The sequence below is a fragment of the Neomonachus schauinslandi genome, chromosome 9 (genome assembly GCF_002201575.2).
Source record: "Neomonachus schauinslandi chromosome 9, ASM220157v2, whole genome shotgun sequence".
NCBI lineage: Eukaryota > Metazoa > Chordata > Mammalia > Carnivora > Phocidae > Neomonachus > Neomonachus schauinslandi.
The window spans coordinates 14,126,957-14,145,260 of NC_058411.1; the positions used below are offsets into that span (position 1 = coordinate 14,126,957).

The 18,304-nt window shown below is 44.3% G+C and overlaps 1 protein-coding gene across 2 annotated transcripts in view; it reads left to right on the plus strand.

Annotated features, from left to right (window-relative positions):
- FOXN3 (forkhead box N3) overlaps positions 1-17,218 on the plus strand; it is a 221,934-nt gene extending 204,716 nt beyond the window's left edge. For both annotated transcript variants that reach the window (XM_021679814.2, XM_021679815.2), the window contains one exon: positions 10,354-17,218. In XM_021679814.2, coding sequence (XP_021535489.1) covers positions 10,354-10,900 — 547 coding nt within the window. In that variant the 3' untranslated portion in view covers positions 10,901-17,218. The remainder of the gene's footprint in view (positions 1-10,353) is intronic.
- Positions 17,219-18,304: the final 1,086 nt, after the last annotated feature.

The window sequence follows — 18,304 nt, forward strand, 5'->3', positions numbered from 1 at the left end:
CAAAAGTAGGGTCTTTTTTTTTTTTTTTAAGATTTTTATTTATTTATTGAGAGAGATAGTGATAGAGAGCATGAGAGGGGGAGAGTCAGAGGGAGAAGCAGAATCCCTGCTGAGCAGGGAGCCTGATGCGGGACTCGATCCGGGGACTCCAGGATCATGACCTGAGCCGAAGGCAGTCGCTTAACCAACTGAGCCACCCAGGCACCCAAAAGTAGGGTCTTGAAGGGATTTTCGTCCATCTGTGTTCATAGCAGCACTATTCACAACAGCTAAAATGTTTAAGCAACCCAAGGTTTCGTCAACAGATGAATGAATAAGCAACATGTGGTATATACACACAATGGAATCCCATTCAGCCTCAAAAAGGAAAGACAGACACATGCTACGTACGGTACGGATAAACCTTGAGATTACATTAAGTGAAATAATCCAGTCACAAAAAGACAAACTCTATGTTCCACTTATATGAGGTATTTAGGGTAGTCAAAATCCTAGAGACAGGAAGTAGAAGGGTGGTTGCCAATGGCTAAGGGGAGGAAGGAGTGGAGAGTGAGTATTTATTGGGGACAGAGTTGTAGTTTTATAAAATGAAGAGTTCTAGAGTTGGACGGTGGTGATGGCTGCACAATAATTATGAATGCATTCAATACCACTGACCTATACAATTAAAAATGGTTAAGATGGTAAGTTTTTCATGTTTGTGTATTTTACCATAGTAAAGCCAATTGGAAACAAAAATAAGATTAATAATGTGGGGAGCCTTGGATTCATCTAGCTTGCCCTCCACACACCTTCCCAGGTCCCCTTTCTGAGCACCTGAAGCTTAGCCCCAAACCCCAGGAAAAGGCTTAGATTAAGCTTTTTATGCCCCCTCAGCACAGTGTACATCTGCCCAAGCCATTGGTTTTAAGGAGTGGGGGCAGTCATCTGAACCTCAGCAGTTTATAAAATTATAAGAAAGTTCCATCTAGTCACCAGCTAAAGCTACTTAATTTTATTTGGACCTCAAGTGAAAACTGCAGTTCCCATGGAACATGAAGCGAGTCAGGAATTAATGGTCTTACTGTAATACAGAGCATTAATACCTAAGGTGCTGTCAGAATAGAGTCATCAGGAAAACTCCTCTCAGCCTAAGATCTGCTCCTGGTCACCTAACTTTGTCTTTCCCCTTTGAGAAGATGTTTGTCACAGGAGTTCAGGAAGCTGACAACGTTCAATTTTAAGATAGAGTGTAGTCTAACGACAGAACTTGAGGGAAGATTTGCCACCGGTCTTTCTTTTTCTTTTTTCTTTTTTGAGATTTGGTTTTTTGTTTTTTTTTTTTTAAGGAGACAAATCTTTCCCCTTCTTTATTTTTTAAGTAATCCCCACACCCAACATGGGGCTCGGATTTACAACCCCAGGATCAAGAGGGGCATGCGGTACTGACTGAGCCAGCCAGGTGCCCCTGGGCTTTCTTTTTTTAATTGAAGTATAGTTGACACACAATTTTGCATTAGTTACAGGTGTACAACGTAGTGATTAGACAAGTCTATATATTATGCTGTGCTCACAACAGACATAGATAGCTACCATCTATCCTCATACGGTGCTGTCACAATACATTGACTATATTCCCGATGCAGTGCCTGCTATTGGTCTTTTTGTATTATGTTTTGTTTTGTTTTTAAAGACCATGCACCTGTCAGCTTCCATCTTCTGAAATCATGTTCTTTGAAGGCAATTCTGAAACTCAGAAATAGGTTATGCTTTATGGTAGGAGGGAGAGAAGGAAATGCCACAAGAAGAGTATGGCTTATTTTTAATTTCTTTCTGAATTCATTATGGTAACTGTAGGGATTTGTCCACTTCACCAAAGTTTTCAGGTCTATTGGTGGAAAGTTATTCATAACGTGTCTGCCGTCTTTTAAAATACTTTTGTAGTTATGCTCCTTTTTCATTCCTTATTTCATTTTAACATCACTCTTCTTGCTTAATCTTGCCATAGTTTTTTGGCTTTCCTCTCAAAGTCAACTTTTGGGTTTTTTGGTTTGGGGTTTTGGGTTTTTTTGTTTGTTTTTGGTTTTTTTTCCTTCATTTATAATTGGCTTTCTTTTTGTAGGTTTATTCTTTTTCTCTTTGTCTGGATTGGTTACTTTCATTTTTAAACTTTTCTTCCTTTTCTATAAAAGTTTAAGGTTATAATTTCCTTGAAACTACTGCCTAGTTGTATCCCATGAGTTTTGATATCTTTTATTTTCATTATTAACAGTGCAAAGTATTTTTAATTTCCATTTTGATTTCTTTGACTCACAGGTATTTTTGGAAGCATGTTTTTAAATTTTCAAACTGAGGAGAAGGTGATTGTTTCTTATTTTGGTTTTTAGTTACCTCTTCAACACTGATTCTTAACTACCAGGCATTTGTGGTCAGGGAGTTGATCTGTAAGATACCGCTTCTTCAAAATTTGGGGAGACTTGCTATATGATCTAGTATACATTGGTTTTTATAAATATTCTATGTGTGCTTCAAAATAATATGTCATCTTCATTACTAACACATGTTCTGTATATGTCCGTTAGATCAAGTCTGCATTACTAACCCTGTTGTGGGGGGAGCACACTTGATCAATTGAATACTGAGAATGATGTATTTAAAATCTCCCATTACAGTGTGGATTTTGACCGTTTCTCCTTGTAGCTCTTAGAGTTTGGGCTGTGTATATTTTGAAGCTATCTTAGTGGAGGTATCCATGTTTAGAACTGTTGTATCTCAGGCGCCTGGGTGGCTCAGTCATTAGGTTCTGCCTTCGGCTTGGGTCATGATCCCAGGGCCCTGGGATCGAGCCCCGCATCGGACTCCCTGCTCCGCGGGAAGCCTGCTTCTCCCTCTCCCCCTCCCCCTGCTTGTGTTCCCTCTCTCGCTGTATCTCTCTCTGTCAAATAAATAAATAAAATCTTCAAAAAAAAAAAAAAAAAGAACTGTTGTATCTTCCTGGTAAACTGAACCTTTATGAATGTTTTATGACTCTCTTTATCTGTAGTAATGATTTTTGCCTTAAAAATCTGTCTTCTCTGGTTTTAATATAGCTACACCAGCATGGCATGAGACAACATTTTCCATCCTTTTACTTTTAACCTTTTTTTGTCTTTGTGTTTTAGGTTTTTCTCTTAGAAACAGCTTTTTTTTTTTATTCTGTGTTAATGATCTTTACCATTTAGTGAAGATTTTTAGCCCCTTTTTAATAACATATTTGGATTTATTTCTATCATTTTGTATTTGTTTGCTCTGCTATTTCCAGATTCTTTTTCATTTCTTGCATTATTTTAAATTGATCAAGAGTCTCCCATTCCTCATTTTTTTTCCCTTCTAATGGTTTAGAAATTATACATTTTGTTTCTTTTCTTTTAGTGTTGATCCCAGAACTTGTAACATGAATATTTTAAAATGTTTAAAGTTAATCAATACTTTTAACCTCCTGATCAATACAAGGCCCTTGGAATGCTTTAACTGTTCTTCTCTGCCTCCCAAATGATGTGTTACATTTGTCCAGTACTTTGGTTCTATTTCAGTTTTTTTTTTTAAGTCACTTAGTCATTATCATCATCATTATGCTGTTCAGTCAATACTTGATTACATTTTCTTTGCTTATCATTTCTTCTTGCGTCTCAGACCTTCATTTTCCTTTTTTCCTGAAATATATTCTTAAGAAGTTCCTTATACTGAGTATCTGCTTTTAGTTAAAGCACTAATGACATCTTGTCTGAAAACATACTTATTTTGCCTTCTTTCTTAGAAGATAATGTTACAGTGCATACAGTTCTAGTTTGACCATTCTTTCCTTCCTCTCTCACTTTGAGAATATTTTTCCACTTTCATCTGTTTTGCTTGTTTTATCTTAACTGATACTCTTCTTTATTTTTTTTAAAGATTTATTTATTTTTATTATTTTAGAAAGAGAGAGAGTGCATGCATGGGGGGAGGGGCAGAGGGAGAGAGAAAATCCTGAGCAGATGCTCCCCTGAGCACAGAGCCCCACCTCCAGGGCTCAGCCCCACCTCAGGGCTCAGTCCCAGGATCCTGCAATCACAGCCTGAGCCGAAATCCAGAGTCAGAGGCTCAACTGACTGAGCCACCCAGGCTCCCCACTGATGCTCCTCTTTAGGTGATGTGTTTTCTTTCTGCTACTTTTAAGTCTTCTCTCTCCCTTTTTTAAATGTCTACAGTTCGACTATGATGTGTCCAGATACACATTTCTTTTTACTTATCTTCTGTGGGATTTGTTGGTTAAATCTGAAGATTGGTACCTTTCATCAAAATGAGAAAATTCTCAGCCCGTTTTCTCTTCAGGCGTTGGGTTTGCCCCCATGTTCTGTTTCATTCTGGAACTCTAGTTGTATTTACATTGGGTCTTCTTACTGTATTCCACATTGCCCAGCCTTCCGTATTTCTCTTTGTCTCTGCTGCATGGTATATAGTCTCTTCAGATTCATCTTCCAATTCACTGTTCTTTTTTTTTTTTTTTAACTAATTTTTCTCCTTCAGCTTCATTGAGGTTAATTTCAGGGATTATACTTTTTTCATCTCAGGCAACTCTGATGCTTTCCAAAATCTGTCTACTTAGATTTCATAATCTATTCTTCCTTTCTGATATTTTCAGTTCCCTCTTTTATTTCTGTACACATGCTTGACATCGTGTACCTACTTACTTCAATATTTGTCAGCTTTACAGTTCAGATTCTATAGTTGGTTTTTCTGTTGCTTCTGCCTTATGGTGGCTTATTTGTGTTTAATTGTTTTTTTTATTATTATTATTATGAACCTATGTTCCTTAAAGTCTTATCTGTGGGAATTCATTGTGGCCTGAGATTAAAGACTGTTCTTCCAGAAAGGATTTGTATTTTCTTCTAGTAGGCACCATCGGGCACTTTCAATTAAATTTAGTTTAAAGCCTTTGGGTCCACACAGTGGACCCAAATTCTGGCCTCATCCCCACAAGACTCAAGGCTTGTGGTTAAAAAATCTCAGGGGATGCTTTTCTTATTTTGCGTCCCATCTGGAGTGGAGGTTTAGGCTGGCTTTTAGCCCCATTGTCTGCCTGTGATGGGCAAGTTACTTTTCCCTAGGACCTCATTGAGATTATCATTATTCAGACGTCTTAGCTTTTTCATTTACATGACATTTTTACATTTATACATTCCTAGTCGCCTGCTTGCTGGTATGTTTGATGATTTTAGGTTATGAGTTTTCTACGTGAATATTTGATTAACCGTAATATGGGGGAATCCTGATGGCTGAAATTCAGGTTGTGTTCTTGAAGAGAGGATTTGCTTTCAAAACTTACGCTGGGTGCCTAGGGCCCAGTACACCACCTGAGGCCACCTTAATCCCCTTTGAGGAGCCACAGCAGCTGCCAGAGTCAATCTTCTGCCGCTCTGTCCCCATCACCATAAGTTCGGGCCCTTGTCACAGTGCTGGCGTCTGCTCTGGGGAAACCCTGGCTCTCTTGGTTGCCTACTGCTCCCATTTCAGATTTTGTCCCTTTATTTTTTAACTTTGTGTGTATGTGACATTCTCTTGGTACACGTGTGTTTGCATGGGTTTCTAAGAGTCCCCTTTTCCAGTGAAGGCTTCACTGGGAACACAGCAGTGACTTAAAACTGTGTTGCTGTACTTCGTCCAAGATCTTTTGTGTGATAGTCGGAAGAGTGCCTTCCAGATGTTTTCTCTGCCTCCCGGCTGGAAGTGAAAACCCCCAGCCAGCTGGAAGTGAAAGCCCCCAGCCATCTCTTGTCTTCCGTTGTCTTTCTACCTGTGTTTGGTTTTGGACAGAAGCCCTGCACTGGCTTCAGTTCTAGCCTTGATTCAGGATCCCATTAACTGCACGCTTGACAAAAGTCCAGAGTTCTCAAGTCAGTCCCTTGAGAGGACCACTTCACCCTAAATGTTGGTCTCTAGGTTTAAAACCATCAGTTCCAGAGAAAACCCTTGGGCCCAGGTGCAAGGTGGAGGTGATACGTACGGTTAGACCAATAATGAACCAAGAGAGGAGACCGCAAAATGGCCATGTCTCATTAGACGCCGTACTTTGACTTGTTAGTTGCAAGCACTGCTCATTCTCGGCCTGAACTAATGTGATTTCTCACCTTTTATGTTTGCTGTTGCCCATCGGTTTGACGAGAGAATGAATACCAGGGTTTTGAAATTAACATGACTGCTGTGAGTGGTGGTACATGCAAGCTCAGCTACACCTGAAGGATGGCAGGCATTTCTCATGTATCCCATGTTCATTTCAATGAATGAGTTTTGAAGAGGTGGTTAGCTACTTACCTTCCAGCATGTTCGGGATGACTGGTTCCTTCTAAGTATGTGGCGCCCCGTGATGACGGCCCCTGGCAGCCTTGTGCCACCACGAACATCGCATCAGGTTATTCATAATTGAAGGAGCTTGTCACTCCCTGCCGAGTTGTGTGCAATTTGTGGATTATGCGCCCATGCTGCAATCTCAGGGAAAGTTAATTTTATCCACTGAGAGAGATACGTTTATATTTTAATCCCTGCTCCCTGAACTTAACGTCTGCATACCTGTTTTTATCCAGAAATACGGTCAATGGGTGTATTGGTTTCCTCACCTGAGAGAGACAGAAAGATATTTCAAATTCCTGCTTGAGCTGTCTTTGAGAACTAGCTGGGGCACCGTGGACCAGTCAGGGGACTTCCTTAGTTTCTGTTTATTTAATCTGCAAAACGGTTCGTTGAGTTAGGCCAGTGTTCCAGCGTGTGGCTTATGGAATCCCTGTTGGCGTGCAGCATGATTCCAAGTGGTACCAGAGACCTTGCCCTACATAACATTTAATTCATGGACTGTCAAAGTGATTTTCTCTTCTGTTCTCCATTTGACTGTAGTGTGTCTTTAGTACTTCTCTCAGGCTTGTTTATCTCCTTTAAGAAAGAGAAGTTCTCAGGCCCAGAACCTTTCCTCTTGTAATAGTCTGGAACTAGAATGTTCTGTCCTTGCTGTCATTCTAGCATATATCTCCTATATCTCCCACGCCCTACTCCAAACTTTTTACTCAAAAAAATGTCTTAACCTGTGGGAAAGAGGAAAAGCACAATGAACACCATATGCCTTTCACCTAGATTCAGTAAGAATTAGCTTTTGTCTAATTTTTGCCAAATTTCATACTCTTGCTCCCATGATTCTCTCCCCCTCTCTCTTTCTCTCTGTGTTCCGAGGTAGCCTGTTCTGCTTAACTGTGGTAGTGAAGTGAATTATAAGCCCCATGTTGTTAACAAATGAGGATTCAGAACTAAATTGATTTTCTAAAAGCCAGCCATAGCCCAGTTTACTCATCCAAGTGTCGTGGGCTTCGCTCTGAGACTGTTTTATGCTAGTTCAGTAGACCGATTATTTTGCATTTTACAGCAGTTACCTGAAACAACAAAGATCAAGAGAACCATTATCTGAGACTTTCAATTTCATTTGTTTCATAACTATTAATAGCTACCTGTGCAATTAGTTACATTTATTGAGTTTCAAATTTGGAAACACCTCAAAGTAATCTTTTCCTAGCCACTTCTATGCACCCAAGACAGAGCCAAGAAACAGAAAGTCTGCAGAAAATAGATATCGCAGGGGCCATTCCCCAAAGCTCAGGGGCTGTGTTTATAGGCAAGCCCCTGAGGCATCCCTCTCTCGGGTCCTCTTTCCTCTTCCTTTATGCCGTGTTCCCATAAGCCTCCCAACCCAGAATAGAAAGAAAACGAGTGCTCAGGTAAGCATGTCACAGCCATAAGAAGCAGTGGTGAGCCGTCTGATGGCAACAGAGGAAACCAAGGCAGAATTCTCAAGCACCACTGAAGAAGCCATCCTCTGCGCTCGGAACTTTTCATTTCATCATCACCCCGCCCTGTAAGGGAGATGAGCCCACGGCAGGTCACTAATAAACAGGGCTGGGCTGTGAACAGAAGCCTGTCTGTCTTGAGAGCCAGGCTCTTTCCAGAAGGGCTGGGCGGAGGTGCTGTGGATTCTGGGATCACAGCATGCAGGACACAGCCTGGGGCCGTTCTGGAGACTGCTAGGACTTCATTGTGCGAATTAATTGTTGTTGGGCAGCACTGTCATTTCTGGGGTTGATTTTGATGATCTCCAGGCATGTAGCAAAGGTTGGGTTTGGATAATGGCCCTCATGCATTTTGCTGGTGCATATTTCAGTGGGAATTCTCACCACCCGCTTACATTTAGCAGAGCACCCACTGCAGGGCCTCGAACACCAGGAGGGAGACTCCTTGGCTCCACTCCCCTGCTACACCATTTACACCAAGGACTCTCCTCCCCTTTCACCTTCTCCCTGGGCTGCAACCAGGGTCTTCTTGAGCCTCAGGGCCCATAGAGATGGCAGGAAAGAGAGGGTAACAGCTCGTGACCGAATCTTCTCGTTGGGCCCAACCCCATAGGCTTTCCATAGATGCCATATGTTCGGGGAGTGTCCAGTAAGGCATGTTGGGGGAGACCCACAGTATCTTCCCAAGCTTCATGCTCTCTGCCACACAATTCCATCTGCTCCTACCCTTGCTCAGTCTATCTCATGTGTCCACTCTGCGCCTGGCGCTGGGGGACATGTCATGACTGGGCCCTGTCTTGTGGAGCTAACACTCCAATGGGAAGCACACAGACATTGAACAAGGCATCACACAGCTCATACAGATGGTGGGACGTGCTGTCTGTGGAGGGCACATGGTAGGAGAGCGTAGAGCTGGGGGTGTGTAGGAAGGAAGGAAGGAAAAGTGTGCTCATGTTCCCCAGAGCTCCTAGAAGTGCATCATCGGGTGGATAGGCTTACAGGACACGGGGCCAACATGTGCAATAGAACACCTCTCCTCCCTGCCCAGAACCTTCAGCCCTCATGTCCAAGTCAGATGCCGTGTCTTCCGCAGACCTTTTTCTTGCCCTCCGTCTATCCCCTCCAGCTGCAAATACCCTTTTTCTCCTGTGCATATTCCTCTCTCATCACCACCTCTTCTGAGCGCCTACTGTGTCCTCTCAGTGCCCACCCCTGGGAATGTGTGGCCGAAGCAGGAATGAACATCATAGTCCTCACCCTTGGGCCAGGCACTGGTCCCCCGTCCTCAGCCCCACAACGAAGTGGGTGCAGTTACCCTCCCCTTTGCCAGTATGGAAGCAGAGGGAGCTCAGTTCATCACTCAGGCGTAAAGACACGAGACAGTAATCCGTGGTGTGGTAAGTGGTGTGGGCTTCTGATGGGAGTGTTTGGAAGGGACCTAGTTATAGGGAAATCAGAAAAACAGCGAGTCCGTCAGATTGCACTAAGAGCCCATCTTGACAATCAGACTTTGTTTGGGGCGCCTGGGTGGCTCAGTTGGCTAAGCGACTGCCTTCGGGTCATGATCCTGGAGTCCCGGGATCGAGTCCCGCATCGGGCTACCTGCTCAGCGGGGAGTCTGCTTCTCCCTCTGACCCTCCCCCCTCTCATGCTGTCTCTCTCTTTCTCATTCTCTCAAATAAATAAATAAAATCTTTAAAAAAAAAAAAAAAGAATCAGACTTTGGTCTTAATCCCATCTCTGCTACGTATTAGCTGTGTGGCTTTCCAGACCCTTCTTCCAACGTCAGTAAAATAGGGATGCTCGCACCCGCTTTACAGAGTTAAATGCAGCCATCCTTGCAGATGGCACATGGCATTTGGCAGGTGGTGAGTATAGTAGGTGGCAGCTTACTGCTCTCTCACCTGTGATGTGACCACGACTTGCTTCTCTGTTCAACTTTAAGCATCTTTGCGACAGTGTCTGTATCTGATCCCACCACGGATGCCTCCTGGGGACCCTCCCTAAGACCATGCATCTGCATGTGGGGTGTTCAGCGAATATTTGCAGGATGAACGAGGGAGGGAGGGAGGGAAGGCGCGAGTGAATAGCTGTCACCACACAGCAGGTGGCCCTTTCTGCTGAACCCTGGGTTTCATCTCCTGACAAGAGGCTCCTAATGTCGCAGCTCTGGCAGAGAGCGGGCTTGTCCCCCTGAAGTACCCAGGCAGGCTGGCAGAGCCTACCGCATGGTGTTGGCGGGCGTACGAAACCAAGCCCGGCTTGATTTTTCTGGTTTAATGTAAGAGGTGGCCCTCCACCGCTGTCACCGCAGAAGAGAGTGGTTTGCCGTCTCTGCCCAAGCCGAGGGAGAATGCGGATGAGCGGGGAGGCCGGGGGTCGGGATTTGGGGCGCTGTCCGCAGAGCAGGGCCGCCTGCAGGGCCCCAGGCGGGCAGAGCGCCGGGCTGCGGGTCAGGGGGCTGCAGGCATGAGCGCGGGGGGCTAACCTGTGTCCTCTCTGTGTCCCCTCCCCGCCGCCCCGTCCGCAGGAACGGCCTGGGCAGCTGCCGGCTGCGGACTGAGAGCGAGCCATCGTGCGGCTCCCCGGTGGTCAGCGGCGACCCCAAGGAGGACCACAACTACAGCAGTGCCAAGTCCAACGCCAGGAGCACCTCGCCAGCCAGCGACTCGGTCTCCTCCTCCTCGGCCGACGACCACTACGAGTTTGCCCCCAAGGGGAGCCAGGAGGGCAGCGAGGGCAGCGAGGGCAGCTTCCAGAGCCACGAGAGCCACAGCGACACGGAGGAGGATGACCGCAAACACAGCCCCAAGGAGGTCAAGGACGCCCTGGGGGACAGCGGCTACGCAGCCCAGCACAAGAAGCGCCAGCACTTCGCCAAGGCCCGGAAGGTGCCCAGCGACACGCTGCCCCTCAAAAAGAGACGCACGGAGAAGCCCCCCGAGAGCGACGACGAGGAGATGAAAGAGGCGGCGGGCTCGCTCCTGCACTTGGCAGGGATTCGGTCCTGTTTGAATAACATCACCAATCGGACGGCAAAGGGGCAGAAAGAGCAAAAGGAAACCACAAAAAATTAAAAACAAGTCACTGATTTGTTTTGAACTTTCGGCCATTTGGTTTTAGCATGTCAGGAGATTTCTAATGATTTGTGGCAATATCAGCAATTTTGTTTTTCTTTTTTCTTTTTCTTTTTTTTTTTTTGGTATTGGTTTTTTTTTTTTTTTTTTTTTTCTTTTTTTTTTTTTTTTTTAATTTGCCCCTCCTTTGTTTTGGACCCTTAAGAATTTTATTTTAAAGGAGATTGAAGCCATAGAACTCATATTGACACTCAGCTGTTTTACAAAAGCTTTTCATTATCTGAAGACAAAACCGAAAAAGCCAAAATTACCATTGCTTCCTCCAGCTCTGTCAGAAACACGTGGCTGAATCCGCAGGGACGCCAGCGGTCATGCCACGGGAACACACATTCGGCACGTGTGCAAAGTAATCATCCATCAGGCCCAACCCTCAGGTTTAAAAGGTCAGGATGGCCCCCCAGTTGGGGTCACTGAGTGAATGCGTACAAGGCGACTGGGGACAAGGAAGAACCCTGGTCCCCTGGGAGCAGACCCAGGCTCGTAGTGCGGGGCATCCAGCTGTGCCAGGAAAACTCTTGGCCTTGCCATGGGTGTCATTGCCATGAAGTGTGCAGGGGTGGTTGGACAGAGTGGGGGGCGTTCTCCAGTCCTTTGTGCTTCTTCGCTGGAAAGTCTAGTAGCATCTTAGGAGGGGGACATACTGGACCACTCCTTTTACACCAGGTGTCAATGACAATGAGAAGAAACTGGGTCAGTTTTTAGTGATGGTGCTCATCATTGAATTTTGTTCTGTATTAAGAGAATGTTCCACAAGCCATAAGCCTGAAGGTTGGCCCTGCACACACACGCGCACACACACGAGAGATAGAGAGAGAGAGCGAGAACTAATGCAGAAAACAAGCTGTGTCTTCTTAACTGCCCAAGTGAAAATCAAGTCCAGGAAATTACAGTAGCTGTCAAGGAAGAAAATAATGGTACAGATCTTTTTCTGTCTGTCAAAACTGTTTGATCCGAGTGAGAAAACAAAAAGCTACAGAACCCGCCATTAGTATTGTGGTGTATTTCTAAAAGATTAAAGGCAGATTGATGGACAAACAAAAGTAAAAACATGGCAAAAAAAAGTACAAAAACAAAAAGTCCTATACTGCCCTCAAAATGGAGTTTGCAGTTAATATCAGGATTCATCTTTGCAAAATCAGTGATTTCCACGTTCAGCCAGTGTAGCCAGCAGAAATTTCTGATCCACAATGCATGGATTCCTTTGAAAAAAGAAAAAAAAGGAAAAAAGATAAAAAAGGAAAAAAAAATCACAAAACACAAACTTTTTTTTATTCAAAAATAACAAAGTTCTTGTAAGGTAAATAATGTATTTAGCATGAAGCATGAATTATTTTCATATAAATATAGAAAATAGAGAAAAGGCTATGCCTCTAATTTTTAAGCCCTTAGGCTTAGAGTTTCTTTTGGTTTTCTCTTTTTTTTTTTCTTTCTTTCTTTCTTTCTTTAATTTTTTTTCTGTTGTTTTGTTTTTTTTTTCCCCAATTATTTTGTTTTGGTTTTTTGAAGCAGGTGTTTAAGGTTTAACCTTCTTCAGGGACAAATTCTGACTGTTGGGGAATCTTACTCTGCAATATAAAATATCTTCGTGTTCTGGTAGGGCCTGGATGGCGGAGCTCTAACTGCCTTGTCTGCACTTCAGCCCCCGACCCCCTGGTTCTCTGTTGAAAAGTGTGTCCTTTCTCTTTGTCTGTCCATGTTTACCATGACGCAATAATTTGAGGGCAAACTTAGTAGTGAGTGTGTATGATAGAATCAAGAGAATTACGGGACGCTGACTTGAGAAAACCATTACCGTGATTTGGTCCTAGCAAAAAGGCAGTGAATAATTATGCAAATTCGCCGGAAGAAGGGAAAGCACGCTAATGGGCCTTATTGGATGAGGGTGTGAGTTAGGGTGCACGCGAAGGAGGAAGTGACACGGATGTTGGAAGGACCAGCCCCAGACAGTTTCCCTGTGATGCCATCTCGCAGTGGGAAGGAGGGGCCGGCCACCTCTGCCACCTGAGCACACGAACCAACCTGGAATTAAGCCCACCTAGATTATGAGAGCTGAATTTAGACAACCGGACGATGTCACGCAGACCAGAAACTCCTGTTACCTTTGCCTAAAAGAAATTATCTTGAGAGATCCAGAGAGAAATCTCTGAAAGAATATGATCTTCCACCCACATGGAGGGGAATTTTAAAACACAAACAGGAACACCCACTACCAGGGCTCAGGATGTGGTGGTGAGGGAGAGCGGGGGGCACTGGGGAGACGGTGATGTTTAAAGACGGGACAGTCGGGGGCCGTCGTGGAGCCCAGTGGCCAGCAGCAGCCAGGACGAAGGGAATGAACTGGCGCGGACGCCGCGCTTTCCTTCCTGTGGGTTGCTGGTAAGAGAACCTGGCGGGGGGGGAAAAGTCTACGCCCATATGACAGGTCAAGTTCAGGACCTGAACCTGAATACTTCCAGCACATTTGTCCCGGGTGTAGATGGGAAAAGGATGTATTACCGAAGTGCCCTGTTCCCTCCATCTCCCCAAGTATCTGACACCCCAAAAGCTGTGTCAGTTGCGGAGCCTGAGCAACACTTTGATACGTGTTGTCGCCTGACGAAACCCGGAAGACACCCCCTTCGGCTCCGCCCCCCCACTCCCTCCCCCCCAGGATAAAGTTCAGGCTTCCCTCCCGAAAGGCAGAGGCAGACATCCAGGACTGTTTCTGGCGGGGACTTCTTCCAGTCAAAACCCCCGCGGTGGGCTGTCTCCCCTCATTTCGTTTTTCTAAAGGAGCAAAGGTGTCTTTTAGAAAATAATAAAATGCAATGTGTGTGATTTACTTTTCTGATCTCTTTGAGAAATAGATAAATATCTTATAAAAGTGTGTTCTTAACTCCAGAACCACTCTTTTTGCATAAATACCTCATCGGGCAGCTTTCTAAGTGTTATTTTCCTGAGTCTCCCTCAGCACCCGTGTAGAAGCCTGCTGGGTGACTTCTAGGGGAAACTTCAGTGAGGGTACTTTTTTCTATTTTTCTTCTGTTTTTGGAGGCATACACATTATGCATAACCAAAACAATGGCTCAATTGTGTTTAACTTTGTATTTTGATTGTTGAGAAAAAAAAAAAAAGTATTGATGTGTATGTGGCCGTTTGTAGTGAATTCATGGCAGAATGAGGTTGTCCGTGTCCTTGCCAAGCCAAGGGGCGGGAGGCACCCTCTCTCACTCCCTCCTCCAAGAGCAGTAGAGGATTTAAGCACAAGCCTATTTGTGAAAGACTATTTTGCTCAAATGTAATTCACTTTAGTCTTGGAATTACTTCCCAAATGTCAGGTGTTCTTTTAGCTTCCAAACTAGCATATGTATTCATGAGTCTGACAGATCGCCTGAGCACCGTTCAAGGGGTGTGGTGTTTTTGCTTTCATTTCTCCTGCTGGGAGAAGGGGTGTTTTCATGTGTCATTCCAGTATCTCACATACTCACGTGGGGTGGGGGGGGGGGGGAGATGGGGAACTATAGCAATATTTAAAGATGCTTTGGAAAACAACCATGAACACATCAGCACCGTGACATCTACAATTACTTGCTGTTGGCCCTCGGACACATTTAAGAGAAAGAGACTGTAGCTCTTTTTTCTTAAATGATATACACATAGACAGTTATTTTTATGCTACTCTAATTGTCTTTTATCTTTATCTAGTACTACGTGGAAAGGGTCTGCATCATAGATTTTTCCCAGCCTTATTATATACCATAAGCTCCTACTTCCCTTCCCTCTCTAATCAATATACTTTTAAGAGTTCTTTGGTAAATAAAGCTGTCTATTTGAAACTCAGATGAACCAAACCCACGTTTAGGTGGTGGTTTGAGATGGCCAAGACGACTGCTGCAGGTTTCAGTCTTGGGGCTGAGTCTTTAAGAAGGGATGTGTCAGAGGCTTTTCCCAAGAGCTGATTTTTTCTCGGAGAGGCATTCAGCGTGTCTGGTCCTTGCTGGGTGCGGCAGTAGCTACCACAGGGCATTCTAGAAGCTGCCGTTGCACACGAATGGCATTCCTGCCCCAGGGACTTCAGGCTGTGGGCTGTGAAAACCGTCCAGATGGCTTTTGTGCCCAGCTCAGTGCTGGGACACACTGGGACTGCCCGGCACCAAGTGCTACCAACTCACGTTTCAGTGACCCCCCACACTATGCATGTGGGCTCTTAGCCTCTCGTTCGAAGGGCTTTTGGAGAAGGAATCAGAGTTCTGTACAAGTGACCTACATGGGAGGGTTTTCCATACGGGATTGGGTTAAATTCAATGTGACTCCTCTTTTCCCTTTAAACTTGATTCAGGTTGGGACTCGGTTTCTTTCTGGTGGATCACAGCTGCCCAGATGTTGCAATTTATTTTTATGTTTCTGTAGAGAAGTGTTTTCCTTTCATCTTCAGGATTTTTGCCACCAAAAGAACACATTCGAACTCTGTGTCCCCTCTTGATTGTGACTTAACCAGTGTTGACAGTTAAATCCGTAGTGTCGTAGGTCCCAGCCCTCCAATACTATATCAAACACTGTTATGCACATAATGCAGCACTGTGATCTAATTTAAATAATACTTTTTTATTATTTATACTACTATATATAATATGCATCAACACTTTTGCTATATAACCTAAGTGATAACCCTCTTTTAGTTATCTGCCAAACTCGGGACTTTGGTTTATATTGCAGTTAACACAGTTACAAAGTTGTAATGGTGTCTTTTTTTCTTTGTAACGGAATGTGTAAATCGAAGTATATACATTGTGTGGTGTTCCTATTTCTGGAGTTTCATGAGGATTTACACATGGCATTCAGTGTTCTGTATAGACCCGCCTACCTTTGTGAGTTCATCTGTTAACCCCTCTTCCTTTGAGAGAGCACCGGAGGTGGTTAACTCCTTGTTTTCTCTCTCTTCTACTGGTTATTCTTGAATTAAGCACAGACTCGTCAGCTCGGTTGCTTTATCATGAATAATGTGTGTGACCTTGAAATTCTTCCACAGTTCAGCAAACAAGTGCTAGCTTCACTGACCAAAAATTAAGGAAGGAAAATACGATTTTCAAAGTGATCCATCTTTTAACGGCCAAAACCGATGTGTCTATGGTGCTGCATTTTGCTGTCTGTCCTACTTTTGAAATCAGACCTAGGTGAAAGATCACTTCTGACTCTACTGTGATATGCTCACAAGTACCCTTCCTGTTCGTTTTGTTAGCGTTGAAATCAAGACTATTTATTTGGAATATATTCAACAGTGTTTTTCCCACTGTATTTCATTTGCAAAAGTTGAGAACAGCCTTCCCTACCTTTTGCAAATAACTGATATTCCATATTGGATTCGCACAGACTTCGATATGGTGAGCCTGTCAAACGTACAAATTGTATTTCATCCTTTCATTACTGTGGCCTGAGTTCCCCGACCTCCACCTCCTTTTTTTAGATGAAACTTAGCACAAGTTCAGTTATTTAAACATGGAGCATTTCTTGAGTACGTGTGTTGAGGCCATTGAAGCTCATAGCTGATTCAGTAACCAGTTTCATGCTGTTTTATTCACACTTACTACTTATTACTGCCATGGTGAAAAGGGGGGGGGGGGGGGGGGAGTATCCGGGTGTGTCTGGGAAGCATTAGACACTTGTACATTTTTTTATACTCTGATTCTGTAAACATTTTAGTTTGGTTTTTTTTTTTAAGAAAAAAAAAAAAAAAAATAACAGTGATAAAGCAATCAGAAGACCAAGAGGTTTACTATCGATGCTTAGGGTCGTCTGACCTTTGCTGGCCAATAGACCTACATGGCCAAATTCTAATTTACTAGAGTAATAATTTCTCAAAAGCCAATTTTTTTTTCTGTATTTTCTGTATGAAACTGCCAATAATATCATGAATAGAAAGGGAGAACCATAAAGGAGAAAGAAAGTGACGTTCAGTTGCATCTGTGTTCCCTGCAGGAGCATTGTGAAGGCAGGCACAATCAGCCGGACTTTAGGGACCTGATGGTGTTGCTTTGGAGGCATCCATACATGCATTTCGCATTCTTCATATGTAATCATATTGCCAAAGACAAACTATTTCATCATTTATTGTAAATAACACTTTCCCCCAGACCTACCATAAAGTTTCTGTGATGTATTGTCTTCCAGTTGCAATAAAAATTACTGAGTTGCATCAATTGACGAACAATGCCACGTCGTACTGTGTGCACCGCGTCTCTATATGCAAATGCCGAGCAGTAAAATCATTTCTATTTCTTACCTGCACTAGGGTGTGTGTTCCATTTTTTCCACTTCAGTTTTAGGGTCTCAGACGCACTTACTGGACCCACCCATCCTCATGCATGCTTCCCTTGTGGTTTAAAAAAAAAAAAAAAAAAATCACACACCTTTTGCAAATACGCAAACTCCCAGCCAGAGGCTGGGCTCACTTGTGGCTCTCAGCTCTGGTCTAAAGAATCGTCGGACAGCAAGCCTCCCACCACAGAGTTTAGAGCTTGTGGTTAGACAGATTTTGCCTTTCATCTGGAAGCTGGCAAACTTAGTTGATTATTCTGCTTTGGGGCTGGAGCCTGCCAACCTATCCCAGGTCCTGAGGGTTTCTTGTGATAACTTCCTAACCCTTAGACTTCTCCTATAGATTTAACCTATCACCAATCCATCACCCCTGCAATACCACCCCAAGGTCCAGCAAGGAGCTGGATGGGCTAAAGGAGTGGTGAGACGGTTAATAGCTCATGGGGCACCAGTCACCATGCTGGAGGAGCAGAAAGGGTGTTCTCTTTTGTGATGGTTTTGTCTCAGCAGACCATGTAGATCTATAGATTCCAGCAGCAGCAGTAGGAACCCCAGGGGAGCTGGCCTGTGCCCTGTCCTGCTGGGCCCCCCACATCCACTGGTGTCTTCGAGGTTCTCAGCCCGTAACTCCTGTGGTCGAGGTGTTACTGCAAGATCGGCGGGGGGGGGGGGGGGGGCGCATCTAGTCTAGTGATCCTACTAGAAGGCCCCTCCCCCTAAGACTTCTCAAAGTGGTCACCCAGGACCCCACACATTGATGTTGCTGCCATTTACAGTCAGTCCCACTGCTGAAATCACTTACGAAGCTGTGGTGTCACCTCCCGGGTGACAGACCTTCAGTATTTGAGGAGACCTGGTTGGGAGGAAAAGCGGAAAGTCCCTTGGGTCGAATCTGATGAATCAGGTAGTTGACCAAGTTGAGTATGCTTACGGTCAAGTGTAACGGGTGGGTGGCTTCAATAAGAAGCCCATATTAAACCTTTTTTATAAGGGAACCTCAAGATGGCTAGAAAAGACGCCCAGTTAGACTGAGTGTCCGAATACCAGAGG